This window comes from Salmo salar, chromosome ssa14, assembly GCF_905237065.1.
Source record: "Salmo salar chromosome ssa14, Ssal_v3.1, whole genome shotgun sequence".
In the NCBI taxonomy this organism is placed as follows: domain Eukaryota; kingdom Metazoa; phylum Chordata; class Actinopteri; order Salmoniformes; family Salmonidae; genus Salmo; species Salmo salar.
In genome coordinates this window covers 34,559,683-34,580,802 of record NC_059455.1, presented here as the reverse complement: position 1 = coordinate 34,580,802, position 21,120 = coordinate 34,559,683, and the positions used below count along the sequence as shown (strand labels likewise).

Sequence of the window (21,120 nt, the reverse complement as noted above, 5' to 3'; positions counted from 1 at the left end):
TGTGTCAGTTTGGAGTAACTTTCATTGTAAATAAGAATAGAATGTTTCTCAACACTTCTACATTAATGTGGATGCTACCATGATTACGGAAAGTCCTGAATGAATCGTGAAAATGATAAGTGAGAAAGTTACAGACCCACAAATATCATACCCCCCAGATATGCTAACCTCTCACCATTACAAGCAAAACATTTTTTGGGGGGTATGATATTTATGCCGGAGTAACTTTCTCACTCATCACTATTCATGATTGATTCAGGATTATCCGTAATTATGGTAGCATCCACATTAATGTAGAAGTGTTCCGAAGCATTACATTTACATTTTAGTCATTTAGCAGACGCTCTTATCCAGAGTGACTTACAGTAGTGAATGCATACATTTCATTTCATGCATTTGTTTTTGTACTGGCCCCCCGTGGGAATCGAACCCACAACCCTGGCGTTGCACACACCATGGTGGTGTTGCAAACACCATGCTCTACCAACTGAGCCACAGTTGGTGGACATCCCTGCAGTCAGCATGCCAATTGCACAACATTTTAGAGAAATACGCTTTTTGTGCGTATGGAAAATGTGTCTGGGATATTTTATTCCAGTTCATGAAACATGGTACCAGCACCTTACATGTTGCGTTTATATTTTTGTTCAGTGTTACACGAATATCACTACACAATTGTTCTGATCTCTGAACAGTTCTGAGCTCATTGTAACTGTCGGCCTACATATATATTGTTTACCGGATCAGCTGGTGTAAGAATCATTTCAAGGTGCTCCTTAAAATATTTTTGTAATGTTAATAATTTTATTTTCTGCTTTTCAACAGAGTGTTGATGGCACTATAGTCTCGCAGACCAAAATGGGTCTGAGTGTCAATGGACTCCTTGCCAAACAATTTTTGCTCCCAGATATAGTCAAGTAAGATTAATCACCTTGTGTGTGTGTTTGTGTGTGTGTGTGTGTGTGTGTGTGTGTGTGTGTGTGTGTGTGTGTGTGTGTGTGTGTGTGTGTGTGTGTGTGTGTGTGTGTGTGTGTGTGTGTGTGTGTGTGTGTATATATAAAGTACTTAAGTAAATATACTTGAAAGTACTCCTTAAGTATTTTTTTCGGGTATCTTTACTTTACTATTTATATTTTTGACAACTTTTACTTTTACTCCGCTACATTCCTAAAGAAGATAATGTATGTTTTACTCCCAAAATTTTCCCTGATGCCCAAAATTACTTGTTACTTTCGAATGCTTAGCAGGACAGGAAAATGGTCCAATTCACACCTTTTCAAGGGAACACACCTGGTCATCCCTACTGCCTCTGATCTGGCGGAATTATCAAATTATTTGTTTGTAAATTATGTCTCAGTGTTGGAGTGTGCCATGGCTATCTGTAAATATATATATTGTTTTACAAATTCTGCCATCTGGTTTGCTTACTGTAAGGAACAGGAAATTATTCATATTTTTGCTTTTGATACTTAACTATATTAGAGCAATTACATTTAGACTTTTACTCAAGTAGTAAACTCAGCAACAACAAAAAACGACCCTGTCTTTCAAAGATAATTCGTAAAAATCCAAATAACTTCACAGATCTCCATTGTAAAGGGTTTGAACACTGTTTCCCATGCTTGTTCAATGAACCATAAACAATTAATGAACATGCACCTGTAGGTAGGCAATTAAGGTCACAGTTATGAAAACTTAGGACACTAAAGAGGCCTTCTACTGACTCTGAAAAACACGAAAAGAAAGATGCCCAGGGTCCCTGCTCATCTGCGTTAACATGCCTTAGGCATGCTGCAAGGAGGCATGAGGACTGCAGACGTGGCCAGGGCAAAACATTTCAATGTCCGTACTGTGAGACGCCGAAGACAGCGATACAGGGAGACCGTCCTCGCAGTGGCAGACAACGTGTAACAACACCTGCACAGGATCGGTACATCCGAACATCACACCTGCGGGACAGGTACAGGATGGCAACAACAACTGCCCGAGTTATACCAGGAACGCACAATCCCTCCATCAGTGCTCAGACTGTCCGCAATAGGCTGAGAGAGGCTGGACTGGGCTTGTAGGCTTGTTGTAAGGCAGGTCCTCACCAGATATCACCGGCAACAACGTCGCCTATGGGCACATACCCACTGTCGCTGGACCAGACAGGACTGGCAAAAAGTGATCTTCACTGACGAGTCGCGGTTTTGTCTCGCCAGGGGTGATAGTCGGATTTGCGTTTATCATCGAAGGGATGAGCGTTACACCGAGGCCTGTACTCGGGAGCGGGATCAATTTGGAGGTGAAGGGTCCGTCATGGTCTGGGGTGGTGTGTCACAGCATCATCGGACTGAGCTTGTTGTCATTGCAGGCAATCTCAATGCTGTGCGTTACAGGGAAGACATCCTCCTCCCTCATGTGGTACCCTTCCTGCAGGCTCATCCTGACATGACCCTCCAGCATGACAATGCCACCAACTATACTGCTCGTTCTATGCGTTATTTCCTGCAAGACAGGAATGTCAGTGTTCTGCCATGGTCAGCGAAGAGCCCGGCTCTCAATCCCATTGAATACGTCTGGGACCTGTTGGATCGGAGGGTGAGGGCTAGGGCCATTCCCCCCAGAAATGTCCAGGAACTTGCAGGTGCCTTGGTGGAAGAGTGGGGTAACATCTCACAGCAAGAACTGGCAAATCTGGTGCAGTCCATGAGGAGGAGATGCACTGCAGTACTTCATGCAGCTGGTGGCCACACCAGATACTGACTGTTACTTTTGATTTTGACCCTCCTCCCCCTTTGTTCAGGGACACATTATTCAATTTCTGTTAGTCACATGTCTGTGGAACTTGTTCAGTTGATGTCTCAGTTGTTGAATCTTATGTTCATACAATGTTAAGTTTGCTGAAATGAAACGCAGTTGACAGTGAGAGGACGTTTATTTTTTTGCTGAGTTTATTTTGCTGGGTGACTTTCACTTTTACTTGAGTCATTTGCTATTAAGCTAACATGTGGAATTTTAAGATGGTCATACCAAAGATCATTTAGCTATTTAATTTTGAATTTTAAGACCCCTCAAGTTATAAAAGAAAATACATAAAAAAATGATTGGATGCAACATTGAATTTGGCATTACTGATATTAGCCAATAGAAACACATTGAATAACAGAGTCACCACATGGAAAAACAGATAGTTCCCCCAAAAAAATCTAAAGCAAGTATGTTCTGAAGTGTCTTTCCTATATCTGAGAGATATAAGATCAGGAAACAATTAAAACATTTATTTTTCAAAATGTATTCATCCCCTTATTTTAGTGCCTAAAATATCTCCATATATACTTCCATTCATTTTTAAACTGGTACCTGGACCTTCAGATTAGGTTTGTGGGCGTCCTAGTGCAAAATGGAGAACACCATCGTGTTCGTGAGAGTCTCAGCTTTCAATAGAGTGGTCATAGTAGGCAAAACCGTTTGTATGCTACAGACATGTTCGTGAGAAAAAAAACGATTTTCGGGATGTCTTATGTTTTGACAAACACCGCTCTAGCTCTGCCACCTTTCACCCCAGATGTGGAAGGGTGATATTGGAAGATGAGATGGATTGAGACGCAGCCCATGCAAAGAAAAAACATATCTCTCGCTTAAACATAGATTTTTAGGAGATTTTTTTTGTATTATGTTAATTCAATTTCCGCCAGGCGTGACCATTGTATGCCAATGGTTAAGGGTATCTTTACTTTTACTGAAGTATGACAATTGGGTAATTTTTCCACCAGTGTGTGTGTGTGTGTGTGCGCCCATGAATGTGGCAAAAAAGTGTTCAATTTATTTTGTTACTGCATTTGCAAATGTGAAATTAGAAGTGGAACATTATTTACAATGTGTAAATAATCTAATGTATTCTATTCCCTTCAGGGAGGAAGGAACGTGGACCCTGGAGGTGAAATTACAGAGTGAACCTGACAGGGTCTTTAACACCTCATTTGATGTGAAGAAACATGGTGAGACATCCATTCAAACACAACATTATAGATTATCGATCTAACAGCAGGAATTTTTTTTCTTCATTTTTTACTGTCCGCTGTCATTATGTCATTGTATTTTTTGTTGTTGTTATAGTGTTGCCAACATTTGAGGTCACATTGAAAACCAGGAAGCAGTATTTACATGTTCAGGACCATGACTTTAAAGTGGATTTAGAAGCTAGGTGAGTTTGAAAAACAATATCCAGCCTGGGGTGCTTGATCTGATGCCCTCTGGGAAATGTATTTTATTTGACATTTAATTTGACAGATAGTGAGCGAAGATAACAATGGGGAGAGATAGATAGAGGTTGTGTCAAAGGGCAGTAGGTGAGATTTGAACCTATGCTAACACTGTAGACATGTCAGGCTAATATACAGTGCATTTGGAAAGTGTTCAGACCCCTTGACTTTTTCCACATTTTGTTACGTTACAGCCTTATTCTAAAAATGTATTCAATTGTTTTTTTCCTCATCATTCTACATACAATAACCAATAATGACAAAGCAAAAACAGGTTTTTAGAAATGTTTGCAAATGTGTTTTTAATAAAAACTGATATCACATTTACCTAAGTATTCAGACCCTTTACTCGGTACATTGTTGAAGCATCTTTGGCAGCAATTACAGCCTCAAGTCTTCTTGGGTTTGACGCTACAAGCTTGGCACACCTGTATTTGGGGAGTTTCTCCCATCCTTCTCTGCAGATCCTCTCAAGCTCTGTCAGGTTGGATGGGGAGCGTTGCTGCACAGCTCTTTTCACGTCTCTCCAGAGATGTTCGATCAGGCTCAAGTCTAGGCTCTGGCTGGGCCACTCAAGGACATTCAGAGACTTGTCCCGAAGCCACTCCTGCGTTGTCTTGGCTGTGTGCCTAGGGTCATTGTCCTGTTGGAAGGTGAACCTTCGCCCCAGTCTGAGCTCCTGAGTGCTCTGGAGCAGGTTTTCATCAAGGATCTCTCTGTACTTTGCTCCGTTCATCTTTCCCTCGATCCTGACTAGTCTCCCAGTATCTGCCACTGAAAAACATCCCCACAGGATGATGCTGCCACCAAATGCTTAACCGTAGGGATGGTGCCAGCTTTCCTCCAGTCGTGACGCTTGGCATTCAGACTAAATAGTTCAATCTTGGTTTCATCAGACCAGAGAATCTGATTTCTCATGGTCTGGGAGTACATTAAGTGCCTTAGCAAACTCCAAGCGGGCTGTCGTGCCTTTTACTGAGGAGTGGCTTCAGTCTGGCCACTCAAATTAGCAACAATTTCCAAAAAACTGTTTTCTCTTTGTCATCATGGAGTATTGTGTGTAGATTAATGAGGAAATGTTTATATTTAATCTATTTTAGAATAAGGCTTTAACGTAACTAAATGTGGAAAAGGTCAAGGGGTCTGAATACTTTACGAATGCACTGTACGTTTTATATTTAAATAATCTGGTCAATGGTCATTTCAATTCTTGTTAATTACCCATTGATTTAAAAAATAATAATAAACTTGCCATGAGCTTAGCACACATTTCTTTCTCCATCATAACCCAAAGTAAGTCTTTACAACAATATGCCATTGATAATATACTGAAATAAACGTTGTTAATATTGAAGTATACATTATATGAAGCATTGGAATTGTATTGACTTTAATGAAATTCTATAATAAATAAAACATTGACATCCTATAGTATTTACTCTATTTCAATTTTAATTCAAGAAATAAATCTCAATTGACCCTTCACTAAGCCCCGCCCCAGACTTTTGGGAAACCAATCACAGTGCTCCAATACATACCAACTCTTGTCTAGTCCGACACCTCGAACAAGCTTATGTTTAAATCGCATAAAAGCTAGTGAGGGCTATGGCAAGAACGGAGTTTCCTTCAAAAAATAAAATGTTTAAATTACTAAATAGTTGAACAGTGCATGTTGTGGAAAATCTTGAGTCAAATACACTGCTCAAAAAAATAAAGGGAACACTTAAACAACACAATGTAACGCCAAGTCAATCACACTTCTGTGAAATCAAACTGTCCACTTAGGAAGCAACACTGATTGACAATAAATTTCACATGCTGTTGTGCAAATGGAATAGACAACAGGTGGAAATTATAGGCAATTAGCAAGACACCCCCAATAAAGGAGTGGTTCTGCAGGTGGGGACCACAGACCACTTCTCAGTTCCTATGCTTCCTGGCTGATGTTTTGGTCATATTTGAATGCTGGCGGTGCTTTCACTCTAGTGGTAGCATGAGACGGAGTCTACAACCCACACAAGTGGCTCAGGTAGTGCAGCTCATCCAGGATGGCACATCAATGCGAGCTGTGGCAAGAAGGTTTGCTGTGTCTGTCAGCGTAGTGTCCAGAGCATGGAGGCGCTACCAGGAGACAGGCCAGGACATCAGGAGACGTGGAGGAGGACCGCTACCTCCGCCTTTGTGCAAGGAGGAGCAGGAGGAGCACTGCCAGAGCCCTGCAAAATGACCTCCAGCAGGCTACAAATGTGCATGTGTCTGCTCAAACGGTCAGAAACAGACTCCATGAGGGTGGTATGAGGGCCTGACGTCCACAGGTGGGGGTTGTGTTTACAGCCCACACCGTACAGGACGTTTGGCATTTGCCAGAGAACACCAAGATTGGCAAATTTGCCCTGTGCTCTTCACAGATGAAAGCAGGTTCACACTGAGCACGTGACAGACGTGACAGAGTCTGGAGACGCCGTGGAGAACGTTCTGCTGCCAGCAACATCCTCCAGCATGACCGGTTTGGCGGTGGGTCAGTCATGGTGTGGGGTGGCATTTCTTTGGGGGGCCGCACAGCCCTCCATGTGCTCGCCAGAGGTAGCCTGACTGCCATTAGGTACCGAGATGAGATCCTCAGACCCCTTGTGAGACCATATGCTGGTGCGGTTGGCCCTGGGTTCCTCCTAATGCAAGACAATGCTAGACCTCATGTGGCTGGAGTGCGTCAGCAGTTCCTGCAAGAGGAAGGCATTGATGCTATGGACTAGCCCGCCCGTTCCCCAGACCTGAATCCAATTGAGCACATCTGGGACATCATGTCTCGCTCCATCCACCAACGCCACGTTGCACCACAGACTGTCCAGGAGTTGGCGGATGCTTTAGTCCAGGTCTGGGAGGAGATCCCTCAGGAGACCATCCGCCACCTCATCAGGAGCATGCCCAGGCATTGTAGGGAGGTCATACAGGCACGTGGAGGCCACACACACACTACTGAGCCTCATTTTGACTTGTTTTACGGACATTACATCAAAGTTGGATCAGCCTGTAGTGTGGTTTTCCACTTTAATTTTGAGTGTGACTCCAAATCCAGACCTTCATGGGTTGATAAATTGGATTTCCATTGATTATTTTTGTGTGATTTTGTTGTCAGCACATTCAACTATGTAAAGAAAAAAAAGTATTTAATAAGATTATTTCTTTCATTCAGATCTAGGATGTGTTGTTTAAGTGTTCCCTTTATATTTTTGAGCAGTATATTTACACAGATACCGGAACTTGTGAATTCAATTTAGACTTTATTACAAACGTAACAGAGCCGAGCCCTTCCATGGAAAAGACTAAATTGTCATATTACAGAGTCCTGCCTTTATAGTATTCTGTCTTTGCATAACGTATAGAGTCCCCTCCCTCTATATGAAAATAGCTTCCCTTGACCTTTCTCCACCATTATCGTTCCATCTCAGTTCTTGCTTGTTAACGCCCACATCTGACAGCTGTATAGGTTATAATGGTAGCAGGACCTGGTCCTGAATGTTCCATTCCTTATAAAGCCATTCTGTCTCAGCTCTTCAAAGTGGGCAGCCTAGATGCCGCTAATAATGGAAATGTAATCATAGTCATGAGTTTTGCTCCCATATGCACCAGAAGTACTTGCTCCTGTGATTCCTGATTCCTGAAATGCAGAGTCTGTTGGAGTATTTTTGGAATCCAAAATTATACTTTTGTTACATTACTTGCTAAGTCAGCTGGTTATTTAGCTAGCTCCCAGTCTCATTGACCTCCAAACATTGCAAACGCTAGCTAGCCACTTAATATAACTTGTTTTCTCAAAATGTATGTTAGCTAAGTTAGCAATGCTATGAATACAACTCCCATTTGCTGTCAACATCAGGATACAATTAGAGAGCACTAGTTAGCTCCTAAGTGGTTATAGCTTTGACTGCATGCATGCTGACGGTGAATTCAGAGCAATTCAGTGGCTAGCCACACTACAAACATAATTTGACAAGGTTCACGTGAATATATTGTAATGACAGTCCACCACAACATAAGCAAAAGTTTCCTGATTAGCAAGAGGTAGTCTGTGTTTAATTTCATTGTGTATTAGAAACACAGCTTGAGATCATTGGGAGGGCATTTCGTCAATGGTTGAATGGGGAATTGGGTTTCCCGGGAAAATGTTGTCTGAGGTTGCAACAGTAACTAAGGCGGCGGGGCTTAGCGAAGATTCAATTCCATTTATAACACTGCTACACACTTGTTTCTCAGGTACTTCTCTGGAACGGAGGTTGTAGGCTATGCATATTTCATGTTTGGATATGTGTGCAAAAATGGCATGAAAATCCAGTTACCCACCTTACTACAAAGGCACCAATTACAAGTAAGTTTTTCTTGAACTGTGCTTTACTGATGATGCCCTTACAGCAAAGTTATTATGATCCCTGAAATGTTTCCACAAGGTATGTTATGTATTATTTGGCAGCATATTATTGATCAAGTAATTGTAAGATCTCTCAGCAATTCAAAGCAGTGACTTAGGGCAGGATTTACAATACCATGAAAAGTATTTGCCCCCTTTCTGATTTTCTGTGTTGTTGCATATTTTTGATACTGAATGTTTTCAGATCTTCAACCAAAACCTAATATTAGATAAAGGGAACATAAGTTTACAAATAACACAAAAAAAGTATACTTATTTTATTTAGTTAATTAACAAAGTTATACAACACCCAATTCCCCTGTGTGAAAAAGTAATTGCCCCTTACACTCAATAACAGGTTGTGCCAACTTTAGCTGCAATGACTGCAACCAAATGCTTCCTGTAGTTGTTGATCAGTCTCTCACATCGTTGTGGAGGAATTTCGGCCCACTCTTTCATGCAGAAATGTTTTAACTCAGCGACATTGGGGGTTTTCAAGCATGAACTGCTCGTTGGATGACATTTGGCGAAAACCAAACACTGCATTCCACAGTAAGAACCTCATACCAACGGTCAGCATGGTGGTGGTAGTGTGATGGTTTGGGGATGGTTTTCTGCCTCAGGACCTGTACGACTTGCCTTAATAGAAGGAACCATGAATTGTGCTCTGTATCAGAGAATTCTGTAGGAGAATGTCAGGCCATCCGTCTGTGAGCTGAAGCGCAGCTGGGTCATGCAGCAAGACAATGATCCAAAACACACAATCAAGTCTACATGAAAATAGCTAAAAAGCAACAAATGTAAAGTTTTCGAATGGCCTAGTCAAAGTCCAGACCTAATCCCAATTGCGATGTTGTGGCAGGATTTGAAACGAGCAGTTCATGCTTGAAAACCCCCAATGTCGCTGAGTTAAAGCATTTCTGCATGAAAGAGTGGGCCAAAATTCCTCCTCAGCGATGTGAGAGACTGATCAACAACTACAGGAAGCATTTGGTTGCAGTCATTGCAGATAAAGGTAGCGCAACCAGTTATTGAGTGTAAGGGGGCAATTACATTTTCACACAGGGGAATTGGGTGTTGCATACCTACGTTTATGAAATAAATGAAATAAGTATGTAATTGTTATGTTATTTGTTCACTCAGGTTCTTTTTATCTAATATTATATTTTGGTTAAAGATCTGATAACATTTCATATAAAAATATGCAAAAGTAGAGAATATTAGAACGGGGGCAAATACTTCTTCACGGCACTGTACCCTTAGAATACTGATTTGTAGTTATTCTACATTTAACCATCTTTTTGATTTTGTCTCTCAGACAGGGACAACCACAGCCATACTGATAGTTGATCAAATCATTGCTGCCGCTAAAGACGTTAATAACATTTATGATATCCTTGAATGTTCTCTCTATGCAAGAGCTACTGTCTTCACTACCTCAGGTGTGGTAATACCTATTGTGAATACTATATGGATTCATCCATTCATATCCATCAGACCAAGGTCAAATACTTTTGCAAAATACTTCAAAATGCTAGAAAGTATTTGAGGTGTGCTTGAATTAGCTTTGTGTGTGCATTTTTGGAGGTACTCTATTGGTTCCATGGAAAACTAAATCAAGCACAGCTCAAGTATTATATAATAATTGTCATGTGTTCATAATCCCTTTATTACTGTTGCATGTTCAGTTTAATACGTTTTTTAAAAACATGGAAACACTTATTAAGGCCGCTTTGATTGTCTTTGTTTTTGGACGATAGGTAATTTAAAGAGCATCTTCAATCCAGCCTGTGATGGGCTGTTCTACTAGTGACTTTTACTAGTGACACCCATCTTTTTTTCTGTAAATATACATAAGAGCATTTGGAATGTGTATTTGACCCTAATATCCATAGATTATATTTGTTACATCCCATATAACACCTTGTTTTCTCCTGGTCCCTCTCTTTCCTAGGCAGTGACATTGTAACAGCAGAACTCACAGGCATCAAAGTGGTTAAATCTCCTTACTCAATTTATTTTACCAAATCCTCCAGATTCTTCAAGCCAGGCCTACCATTTAATCTTCATGTAAGTTGCATACGTCACAAGGGTAAACTTTTGTCTTTAGAAAGAAGCAGAATTATACCCTTACCAAGTCCTTAAATGTATATTGTATGTTAACTAAAAAAACAACTAAAAACAACACATTTACTTGTATTATATGTCTAGGAAACACTTTACTTGACACCCAGCGTCATAACACGTTATGACACTGTCATAACCATGTCATAATATGTCATAACAGCCTACATGTGTAATAACCTGTTATAATATGGTCATAACACTGTCATTACATATTTAGACCTGTTGTGACATATATTGCGTTATTATATGGCTGGTTATGACACATACATAAGAGTGTCAAAACTCACAAAACCTACCACACAAGTCAAAGCATTCCGTTACACCATAGCCTACGTATCAACAGTATGTTTGTTATATATACTTTTTTTATTTATTTACCATATTAAATTATAATTGTAATTGTGCAAACATTGATGTCAGACATGCACCTATCCCAATGCTCTGTTGCTGATGACTGAGATGAATGCAGGAGCAGATTTCAGGAGCAGGACAACAAACCCTCTTTCTGACTGATGACTGATATAGGGCATGTACGTGATAGGCCTATCTGGGTTATATGGTTATGATGGTCATAATGCTTCTTGATAGTGTATTTTCTTAGTCCAAGTAAAGTGACACAGGATGGTCATAATGCTTTATGACAGTGTCATGTAACTCAAACACATCAACACAAATGGTCATGCAACCTTTCTAACACTCATGCCCTCTCAACCCCTGTTAAACACACCATCTCTCTTTCTCTCTCTCCAGGTGTACCTGACTGATACTTCTGGCTCTCCTGTAAAGGACATTGAAATAGAGAGTGAGGGACAGAAATGCCACACAGACAGCCACGGAATAGCTGTCATCACCATTAACACTGTTCGCACAGACAAAATAAGACATATCCAAGTGACAACAGCTGTCTCTGATTTACTTAATTCTAGTCACCAGGCACGAAAAGATATCACACTTTTAGCATACGAGACAAAGACAGTCAAAGAGTACATCCACCTTTCTCTGGACAAATCTGTTGTGAAGAAGGATGAGTCCCTCTACGTTGCCATTAACTTCCTTGGAGAAAATGGGGTCCAGGTTTTTCAATATGATTTCATTTCATACATGGTAAAACAACTGTAAATTAACTGTATGTTTTTCTTTATCGTTTTGCAATTCTATATTTTTGAATTTATTACAGTCCAGTTTAAATGTTATATTAGGTGGTCAGCAAAGGGCGGATCATTGAAATGGGGAAGTGGAATTCAAAGGACAAAGCTCTCCTCAAAGAAACCTTGAAAGTAACTCCAGACATGCTCCCTTCCTTCCGCCTGGTGGCTTTCTACATTGTGCCATCGCAAGGTTATGACGTGGTGGCTGACTCACTGTGGGTGGACGTCGAGGACCAGTGCATGGGACAGGTAACTCTAAACTATAACTTTTTTAACAATATACAGTGAGCTCCAAAAGTATTGGGACAGTGACAAATTGTTGTTGTTTTGGAATTGAAATGATACAATGACTGAGGATAAAGTGCAGACTGTCAGCTTTAATTTAAGGGTATTTCCATCCATATCGGATTAACTGTTTAGAAATTACAGCCCTTTTTGTACATAGTCCCCTCCATTTTAGGGAACCGAAAGTGTGTGTGTGTGTATACAGTTGAAGTCGGAAGTTTACATACACTTAGGTTGGAGTCATTAAAACGCGTTTTTCAACCACTCCTCAAATTTCTTGTTAGCAAACTATAGTTTTGGCAAGTCGGTTAGGACATCTACTTTGTGCATGACACTAGTAATTTTTCCAACAATTGTTTACAGACAGATTATTTCATTTATAACTCACTGTATCACAATTCCAGTGGGTCAAAAGTTTACATACACTAAGTTGACTGTGCCTTTAAACAGCTTGGAAAATTCCAGAAAATGATGTCATGGCTTTAGAAGCTTCTGATAGGCTAATTGACATTTGAGTCAATTGGAGGTGTACCTGTGGATGTATTTCAAGGCCTACCTTCAAACTCAGTGCCTCTTTGCTTGACATCATGGGAAAATGAAAATAAATCAGCCAAGACCTCAGAAAAAAAACTGTAGACCTCCACAAGTCTGGTTCATCCTTGGGAGCAATTTCCAAACGCCTGAAGGTACCACGTTTATCTGTACAAACAATAGTACGCAAGTATGAACCCCATGGGACCATGCAGCCGTCATACCGCTCAGGAAGGAGACGCGTTCTGTCTCCTAGAGATGAACGATCTTTGGTGCGAAAAGTGCAAATCAATCCCAGAACAACAGCAAAGGACCTTGTGAAGATGCTGGAGGAAACAGGTACAGAAGTGTCTATATCCATAGTAAAACGAGTCCTATATCGACATAACCTGAAAGGCCGTACAGCAAGGAAGAAGCCACTGCACATCGGGACAAGGATCGTACTTTTTGGAGAAATGTCCTCTGGTCTGATGAAACAAAAATAGAACCGTTTGGCCATAATGACCATCGTTATGTTTGGAGGAAAAAGGGGGAGGCTTGCAAGCCGAAGAACACCATCCCAACCGTGAAGCATGGGGGCGGCAGCATCATGTTGTGGGGGTGCTTTGCTGCAGGGGGGACTGGTGCACTTCACAAAATAGATGGCATCATAAGGAAGGAAGTGTATGTGGATATATTGAAGCAACATCTCAAGACATCAGTCAGGAAGTTAAAGCTTGATCGCAAATGGGTCTGGGATTGATTTGCACTTTTTGCACCAAAGTACGTTCATCTTTAGGAGACAGAATGCATCTCCTTCCTGAGCGGTATGACGGCTGCGTGATCCCATGGTGTTTATACTTGCGTACTATTGTTTGTACAGATGAACGTGGTACCTTCAGGCGTTTGGAAATTGCTCCCAAGGATGAACCAGACTTGTGGAGGTCTACAATTTTTTTCTGAGGTCTTGGCTAAATTTCTTTTGATTTTCCCATGATGTCAAGCCAAGAGGCACTGAGTTTGAAGGTAGGCCTTGAAATACAACCACAGGACATCAAATGATGTCAATTAGCCTATCAGAAGCTTCTAAAGCCATGACATAATCTTCTGGAATTTTCCAAGCTGTTTAAAGGCACAGTCAACTTAGTGTATGTAAACTTCTGACCCACTGGAATTGTGATACAGTGAATTATAAGTGAAATAATCTGTAAACAATTGTTGGAAAAACGACTTGTGTCATGCACAAAGTAGATGTCCTAACCAACTTGCCAAAACCATAGTTTGTTAACAAGAAATTTGTGGAGTGGTTGAAAAACGTGTTTTAATGACTCCAACCTAAGTGTATGTAAACTTCCGACTTCAACTGTATATTTTATATATGTGTATATATATACATGTGTATTAAAGTAGTAAAAAGTTAAGTATTTGGTCCCATATTCATAGCAAGCAATGATTACATCAAGACTGTGACTCTACAAATGTGTTGGATGCATTTCCTGTATGTTTTGGTTGTGTTTCAGATTATTTTGTGCCCTATAGAAATTAATGGTAAATAATGAATTGTTTCATTTGAGTCACTTTTATTCTAAATAAGAATAGAATATGTTTCTAAACACTTCTACATTAATGTGGATGCTACCATGATTACGGATAATCCTGTAGGAATCATGAATAATGATGAGTGAGAAAGAGGAATTAATATTGTACCCCCCCCAGAAAGCTAACCTCACCTGTTATTGTAATGGTGAGAGGTTAGCATGTCTTGGGGGTAGGATATTTGTGCGTCTAGCTTTCTCACTCATCATTATTCACGAAACATTCAGGACTATCCGTAATCATGGTAGCATTCACATTGATGTAGAAGTGTTGTGAAATATTTAAATTATATTCTTATTTACATTATAAGTGACTCCAAAATGACACAATACATTGTTTACCATTTATTTCTATGGGGGACTATGTACAAAAAGTGCTGTAATTTCTAAATAGTTTACCCGAAATTGATTAAAAAAAAACTCAAATTAAAGCCGACAATCTGCACTTTAACCTCATAGCCATTAACCATTTCAAATCCAAAGTGCTGGAGTACAGAGCCAAAACAACAACAAAATTGTCACTGTCCCAATACTTTTGGAGTGTACTGTACATTCAATATGTCACATAACATTTTTTTGTTCTCATTAATGTTCTTTGCATCTGTCCATGTTCTGATTTTTAGCTAAAACTATCCATAAAGAAATCTAATAAACGTCCAGACTTCCGCCCAAGAGAAGAGTTCTCTCTGAACGTGGAGGGAGACCCAGGTGCCAAGGTTGGGCTGGTGGTGGTTGACAAGGCTGCTTACATGCTGAGTAAAAAGGGCAGTCTCAAACAGGCCAAGGTGACTCACTGAAATCTTGTTACATTTTAATATTCTGCTGCTTGAACCATTTTGACACCCCCCTTCCATCTCACTTTATTTCAGATCTGGGATGAAGTAGAGAGGAGTGACAAAGGGTGCACATGGGGAGGGGGCCGAAACAACATGGCAATTTTTTCAGATGCTGGCCTCCTGTTTGTTTCCAATCAAGAAAAAACAGCACCTAGACAACGTAGGAGCAATCTACATAATATTATTTTATATACTATTACTACATGCCAGATAAGCATACACTTGTTGAGATGCACTGATCACTGCAGCATTTGAATACTAAGCTACTGGACAAATACTGTAGTGATTTTCTCTTGGTTTCTTCAATTATGTTAAGATTTTACCCTTTTATCAGCTTCAGTTGCTTTTCAATTATCTCTTAGGATTCAGTTGTGACACAGAGGTACCTAAAAGGAGGCGACAGGCAGAGTCTTTAAAGGAAGCCAAATATGAGCTAGGTGAGTAAGGGCTGATGTAACAGATAATAAATAGAATGAGGGTGAATTAACCAATATAGCTGCGTTATGTTATCTACTTCCCAAGCGAGACAGTATGAAGAGGATGCGAAGAGGTGCTGTCATGATGGCATGATGGACTTTCCCTTGGACTACTCATGTGAGAAGCGCTCGCACTACATCACAGAAGGGCCGAAGTGTGTGGAGGCCTTTCTACGCTGCTGTCAAGGAATCCAGAAAGATCAGATACGCTTCACCACCCCAGAACTGATCCTCGCTCGCAGTAAAAGCATTCTTTCTTCTCTTTTTTTCAGTCTGTCTTTGTCTGACATACATTTCATAGGCAAATCGATAGATTGTGTAAATATAAATGTCTATCGAGTTCTCTCACTCGCTTTCTCTTCTTCAATCTTGTTTCATTTTCCTGAAGCAAATGAATATTTCTTTGATGAGGATGAGGAGGACATTATTATCCGCTCTAAATTTGATGTCAGCTGGATGTGGACCACCATACTGCTGAGTGGTAATGAAACTGATGCTGGGTAAAGACAACATTTAACAGACAGTAAAACATGATTGTTCCTCATGTGTTACTGATTATGTAAAATTGATGGATTAATCAGGTATGGGTTTCAGAATTTGGGAACCAGGTAGGTATCTCACATACTTGAGATCTGACCAACCAAAGATAAGATATTCAAAGGGCTTTCAAATGTAAGCGAAGCCCCAGTTCAATGCAATTGCATGCAAATGTTCTGTTTTCTATTAGACCTACAGCATGATGCACCATCTTCTAATGATGTGGAGGAAGTAGTAGTTTAGATACTTTTAATAATATATAATAATTTCCCACTGGTTCTGCTAAAGCAATCCCTCACATGTTAAATGCATCCAGCAGATAGAAATGTATATCATTCTCTCTCGCTCCCTTATTCAGTATTGTCACATATGAAAAGACTAACATGGTTCTTCAAGACTCCATCACACAGTGGATGGTCCTCGGTATCAGTACCTCTGAAACCAAAGGTGAGTGGCTCCAAGTACCATCTCAATTTCCAGCATGATGGTACGGTGTCACGTCCTGGCCAGTATAAGGTTAATTGGTATTGTAGTTTGGTCAGGACGTGGCAGAGGGTATTCGTTTTATGTGGTTTGGGGTGGTGTGTTTGTTGAAGGGGCATTTGATTTAAGTATTCCGGGGTTTTTGGGCACTGTTTGGTTTTCATGTATTCTATGTTTAGTCTAGTATGTCTGTTTCTATGTTTGGTTAATTGGGGTTGGGACTCTCAGTTGAAGGCAGGTGTTGTCTATTTGCCTTTGATTGAGAGTCCCATATATTAGGGTGCGTTTGTGTTTGTTATTTGTGGGTGATTGTTCTGCGTTTAGCCTTATGCTTTGCCAGACTGTTTTTGTCGATCGTATTCCTGTTTGTTATTTTGGTGTTCATTTGGTACTTATTAAAACGTCGAGATGAGCATTCACATACCTGCGCGTTTTGGTCCTCTTTAACCGACGACAACCGTGACATACGGTAAACATTTCAGATGGAGACAATGTTTTTTCAATGGGAGTCATCCATTATTGATGAATGACAACCGAGATGATGTCCAACAAAAAATCCACAATATGTCTGCCTTTAAAGGGTCAATCTGGTTATGCTACGTCCATTTTTGTATTTGGTAAAAAACATATGTATGAAAATACACTTAATTTTTACATTCATTTTTACTTATCTTATTATCGTTCATTAACCTAAAAATCAATGGTATGCCTATTTCTAACAATAAAGTAAATTATCATCTCTCAAGGTGTCACGTCCTGACCATAGAAAGCTTTTATTTTCTATGGTAGAGTAGGTCAGGGCGCGACAGGGGGTTTAGTCTAGTTTATTTATGTCTATGTTGGTTCTAGTTTCTTTTTTCTATGTTGGTTTTTTTGTCTAGTTTATGTATTTCTATATGGGGTTCTAGTTTCTTTATTTCTATGTTGTTTTTTGGGGATGATCTCCAATTAGAGGCAGCTGGTCATCGTTGTCTCTAACTGGGGATCATATAAGTTGTTGTTTTTCCCACTAGGTTTTGTGGGAGATTGTTTTGAGGTAGTGTATGTTTCACCTCTTCGTCACGGTTTGTTATTTTGTTTAGTAGTTTATTTGTATGTCTTGCATAGTTTCACAGTTATAATAAAATGTGGAACGATACACACGCTGCGCCTTGGTCTCCTTCGTACGACAACCGTGACACAAGGTTTTGATTTAAAATTGTTATTTAGTCACAGCATAAAATAAATGAAACATGAACCACCATGGCTACACAAATGTGGACTATATAATACAATTAAATAAACAAGTTATTAAGAACCCAGCAATTATTATTTTCGATTATTACTATTCTCCATGAGAATTAGAGTGAAAAGTGGTTGATCAATCCCCTTAGTCCTCATAGGTAAACATGCCTGTTACATGTTAAGTACACTCAGCGACTTTAAAACATCCAAGTAATAAAATAAACTACCATAAGAGACTATCATATCTGTCAGTTTACCATCCTGCAACCTCTAATCATGGTCACAATGATGTAAAAACTAAACAAATAAAAGATGTCAATACCATTGACCCTCTCTATTCACATATTAACCTTCAAGAGCTAACTTTCTGCTGATTCATAATCTCAATCAGTCTTGACACTGGTTTAAATAGTCTTCTTGACCTAATATGACCCAGAGTACCTTCAACTGCATAAGGAGTGACAGTGTTGTGTACTGTTGCAATAGTGGGTCTGTCAACACAGTCAGTACGTAACTGATCAGGCAAGGAATGGTCAGAGTTTGGTAGGTCAGTACGGATATTGTACTGGTGGTGACAGTGTTTCCTATGCAGTGGGCAGCTGGGAGGAGGTGCTCTTATTCTCCATGGACTTTACAGTGTCCCAAAACTTTTTGGAATTAGTGCTACAGGAAGCAAATTTCTGGTTGAAAAAGCTAGCCTTAGCTTTCCTAACTGACTGAGTATACTGGCTCCTGACTTCCCTGAAAAGTTGCATATTGCTGGGGCTATTCGATGCTAATGCAGAACGCCACAGGATGTTCATATCATTTGGGATGTTTTTTTGTGTCCTTCCATTTATTTTATTTTACATTTCATATGATATTGCCCTAGTAACCCATCAACTTACTGTCTCAGTTATTTTTAGCCATATATGCTTGGGGACAATGGAAACTTGAGCCCCGGTATCAACTAGTAGATGAGTGTCCCACCCACCTAGTTTAGCATTGTGGTACACCAAGGAAGTGTTCTTCTCACATGGAGAGACCAGTCTACTGGGGGGAGAGGCTTGGCATTATTTTTCCTCGATGTGCAAGGATTTGACCTCTTCTCGAAGCCCTTCTACTTCCCCAAGCAAAACCTCCATTTGAGCATCACTAGTTGACTTGTGATCAGACACGCCCGAACCCTGGCATCGGGGGTTATGTGACTAAGTTCTAAACTCCCGATGACTTCCATCTCAGAAGCAATACTTATTGCCTGCTCCAGCGTAGCGGCCCTAGCAGACTGGAGACTGATTCAAGAGTCTCCACTACATACATATTCAATAAAACGATCATGTGTAAACAGATCTACAGTAGTGGCATCTGCAGTTGGGTACGCTTTCTCCATTAACCAACAGAGCATTGCCAAATTCCAGGCTGTTTCATTTTGCAGCCTCCTAGCTAGAAAGTTAGCATGGTACCCATTGTGACTGTAACAAGGGTATAATCATTTCCCCATAGCACTTTTCAACTGTGTGTAGTCACTTCTGTTCTCAATGGAGATGCCGCTATAAATGTTTCAGCCTGCTCCAATAGCAACAAAGACATGCACCTCGTTGTCTGTATTACATTTACGTCATTTAGCAGACGCTCTTATCCAGAGCGACTTACAGTAGTGAATGCATACATATTATACTTTTTTTTTTTCCCGTACTGGTCCCCCGTGGGAATCGAACCCACAACCCTGGCGTTGCAAACACCATGCTCTACCAACTGAGCCACACGGGACCACCCACGGGGAGAAAATATGGTGTCTGTAACTGTATTTCAACATAGCCAATTTAAAACAAGTTGTTTCGCTTTTATTAGAATTTGATTAGAATTATACAGTCTTTTTTTTGCTTTTTGACTACGTTTGGCATGTCCATGTCAAGACTGCAATTTACAGTAGGCCTAGCCCATATATCAGTGTGAATGCTATGGCTGTAACGTCCGTCGTTCAAGGTAGACCAAGGCGCAGCGTGAGTTGAGTTGATCATCTTTTATTTTAAAGGTGAACCAGCAAAAAAAACTATAAACAACACAATGAACGAAAAGCTTCGTAGTGCAAAATACATGCAACCAAGACAAGATCCCACAACTGACTGTGGGGAAAAAGGGCTGCCTAAGTATGATTCCCAATCAGAGACAACGATAGACAGCTGCCTATGATTGGAAACCATACTAGGCCAATCAAAGGAAAAACCAACATAGAATTACAACACATAGAATGCCCACCCCATGTCACACCCTGACCTAACCAAACAGAGGAAAACCGGCTCTCTCAGGTCAGGGCGTGACAATGGCCTATGTTTAACAATACAGTGCCTTCGGAAAGTACTCAGATCCCTTGACTTTTTCCACATGTTGTTAGGTTGTAGCCTTATTGTAAAATTGATAGAGTTCTTTCCCCTCTCATCAATCTACAAACAATACCCCATAATGACAAAGCAAAAACAGGTTTTTAGAATTTTTTGCTAATTTATTATGAATAAAATACTGAAATTGTCAGTGTCAGTATAGTGGAGATGAGGAATAGAGTCAAGCGCAGGACACCGAACTGAGTAAAAATAACGCATTTTACTCTAGAAAAGCTCATCAGTCAAAATCCACGCAGGGATAAAACAATATTGACAAAACGCAACTAACACGACAAACAGGAATATAATAACGCACAAAACATCATGAGAACCAGAGGGTTTAAATAGGGAAATAATCATAACGAAATGGGAACCAGGTGTGAACAATCAAGACATAACAAATGGACAAAGAAACATGGATCGGTGGTAGCTAGACAGCCGGTGACGATGACCGCCGAACGCCGCCCGAACAAGGAGAGGCACCAACTTCGGCGGAAGTCGTGACAGAAATATAAAATGTACATAAGTATTCAGACCCTTTACTCAGTATTTTGTTGAAGCACCGTTGGCAGCGATTACAGCCTCGACTCTTCTTGGGTATGACGCTACAAGCTTGGTACACCTGTATTTGGGGAGTTTCTCCAATTCCTCTCTGCAGATCAAATCAAATGTTATTTGGCACATGTGTAACCGATGTGAAATGGCTAGTTAGTTAGCGGTGGTGTGCGCTAATAGCGTTTCAATCAGTGACGTCACTCGCTCTGAGACCTGAAGTGGTTGTTCCCCTTGCGTTGCAAGAGCCGCAGCTTTTGTGGAGCGATGGGTAACGATGCTTTGTGGGTGTCAGTTGTTGATGTGTGCAAGGGTCCCTGGTTTGAGCCCAGGTT

General features: G+C 40.4%; 1 protein-coding gene across 1 annotated transcript in view; it reads left to right on the top strand.

Moving 5' to 3' along the window:
- The window catches only part of LOC106569365 (complement C3), a 56,403-nt gene that overhangs the window by 17,101 nt on the left and 18,182 nt on the right, over positions 1–21,120 (top strand). The window contains exons 5-18 of the mRNA XM_014140672.2: positions 826–917; positions 3,898–3,983; positions 4,102–4,189; positions 8,502–8,613; positions 9,971–10,094; positions 10,607–10,722; positions 11,530–11,883; positions 11,979–12,176; positions 14,941–15,102; positions 15,187–15,313; positions 15,516–15,590; positions 15,676–15,870; positions 16,018–16,129; positions 16,525–16,613. Of these exons, the coding sequence (XP_013996147.1) occupies positions 826–917; positions 3,898–3,983; positions 4,102–4,189; positions 8,502–8,613; positions 9,971–10,094; positions 10,607–10,722; positions 11,530–11,883; positions 11,979–12,176; positions 14,941–15,102; positions 15,187–15,313; positions 15,516–15,590; positions 15,676–15,870; positions 16,018–16,129; positions 16,525–16,613 (1,930 nt within the window). The remainder of the gene's footprint in view (positions 1–825; positions 918–3,897; positions 3,984–4,101; positions 4,190–8,501; positions 8,614–9,970; positions 10,095–10,606; positions 10,723–11,529; positions 11,884–11,978; positions 12,177–14,940; positions 15,103–15,186; positions 15,314–15,515; positions 15,591–15,675; positions 15,871–16,017; positions 16,130–16,524; positions 16,614–21,120) is intronic.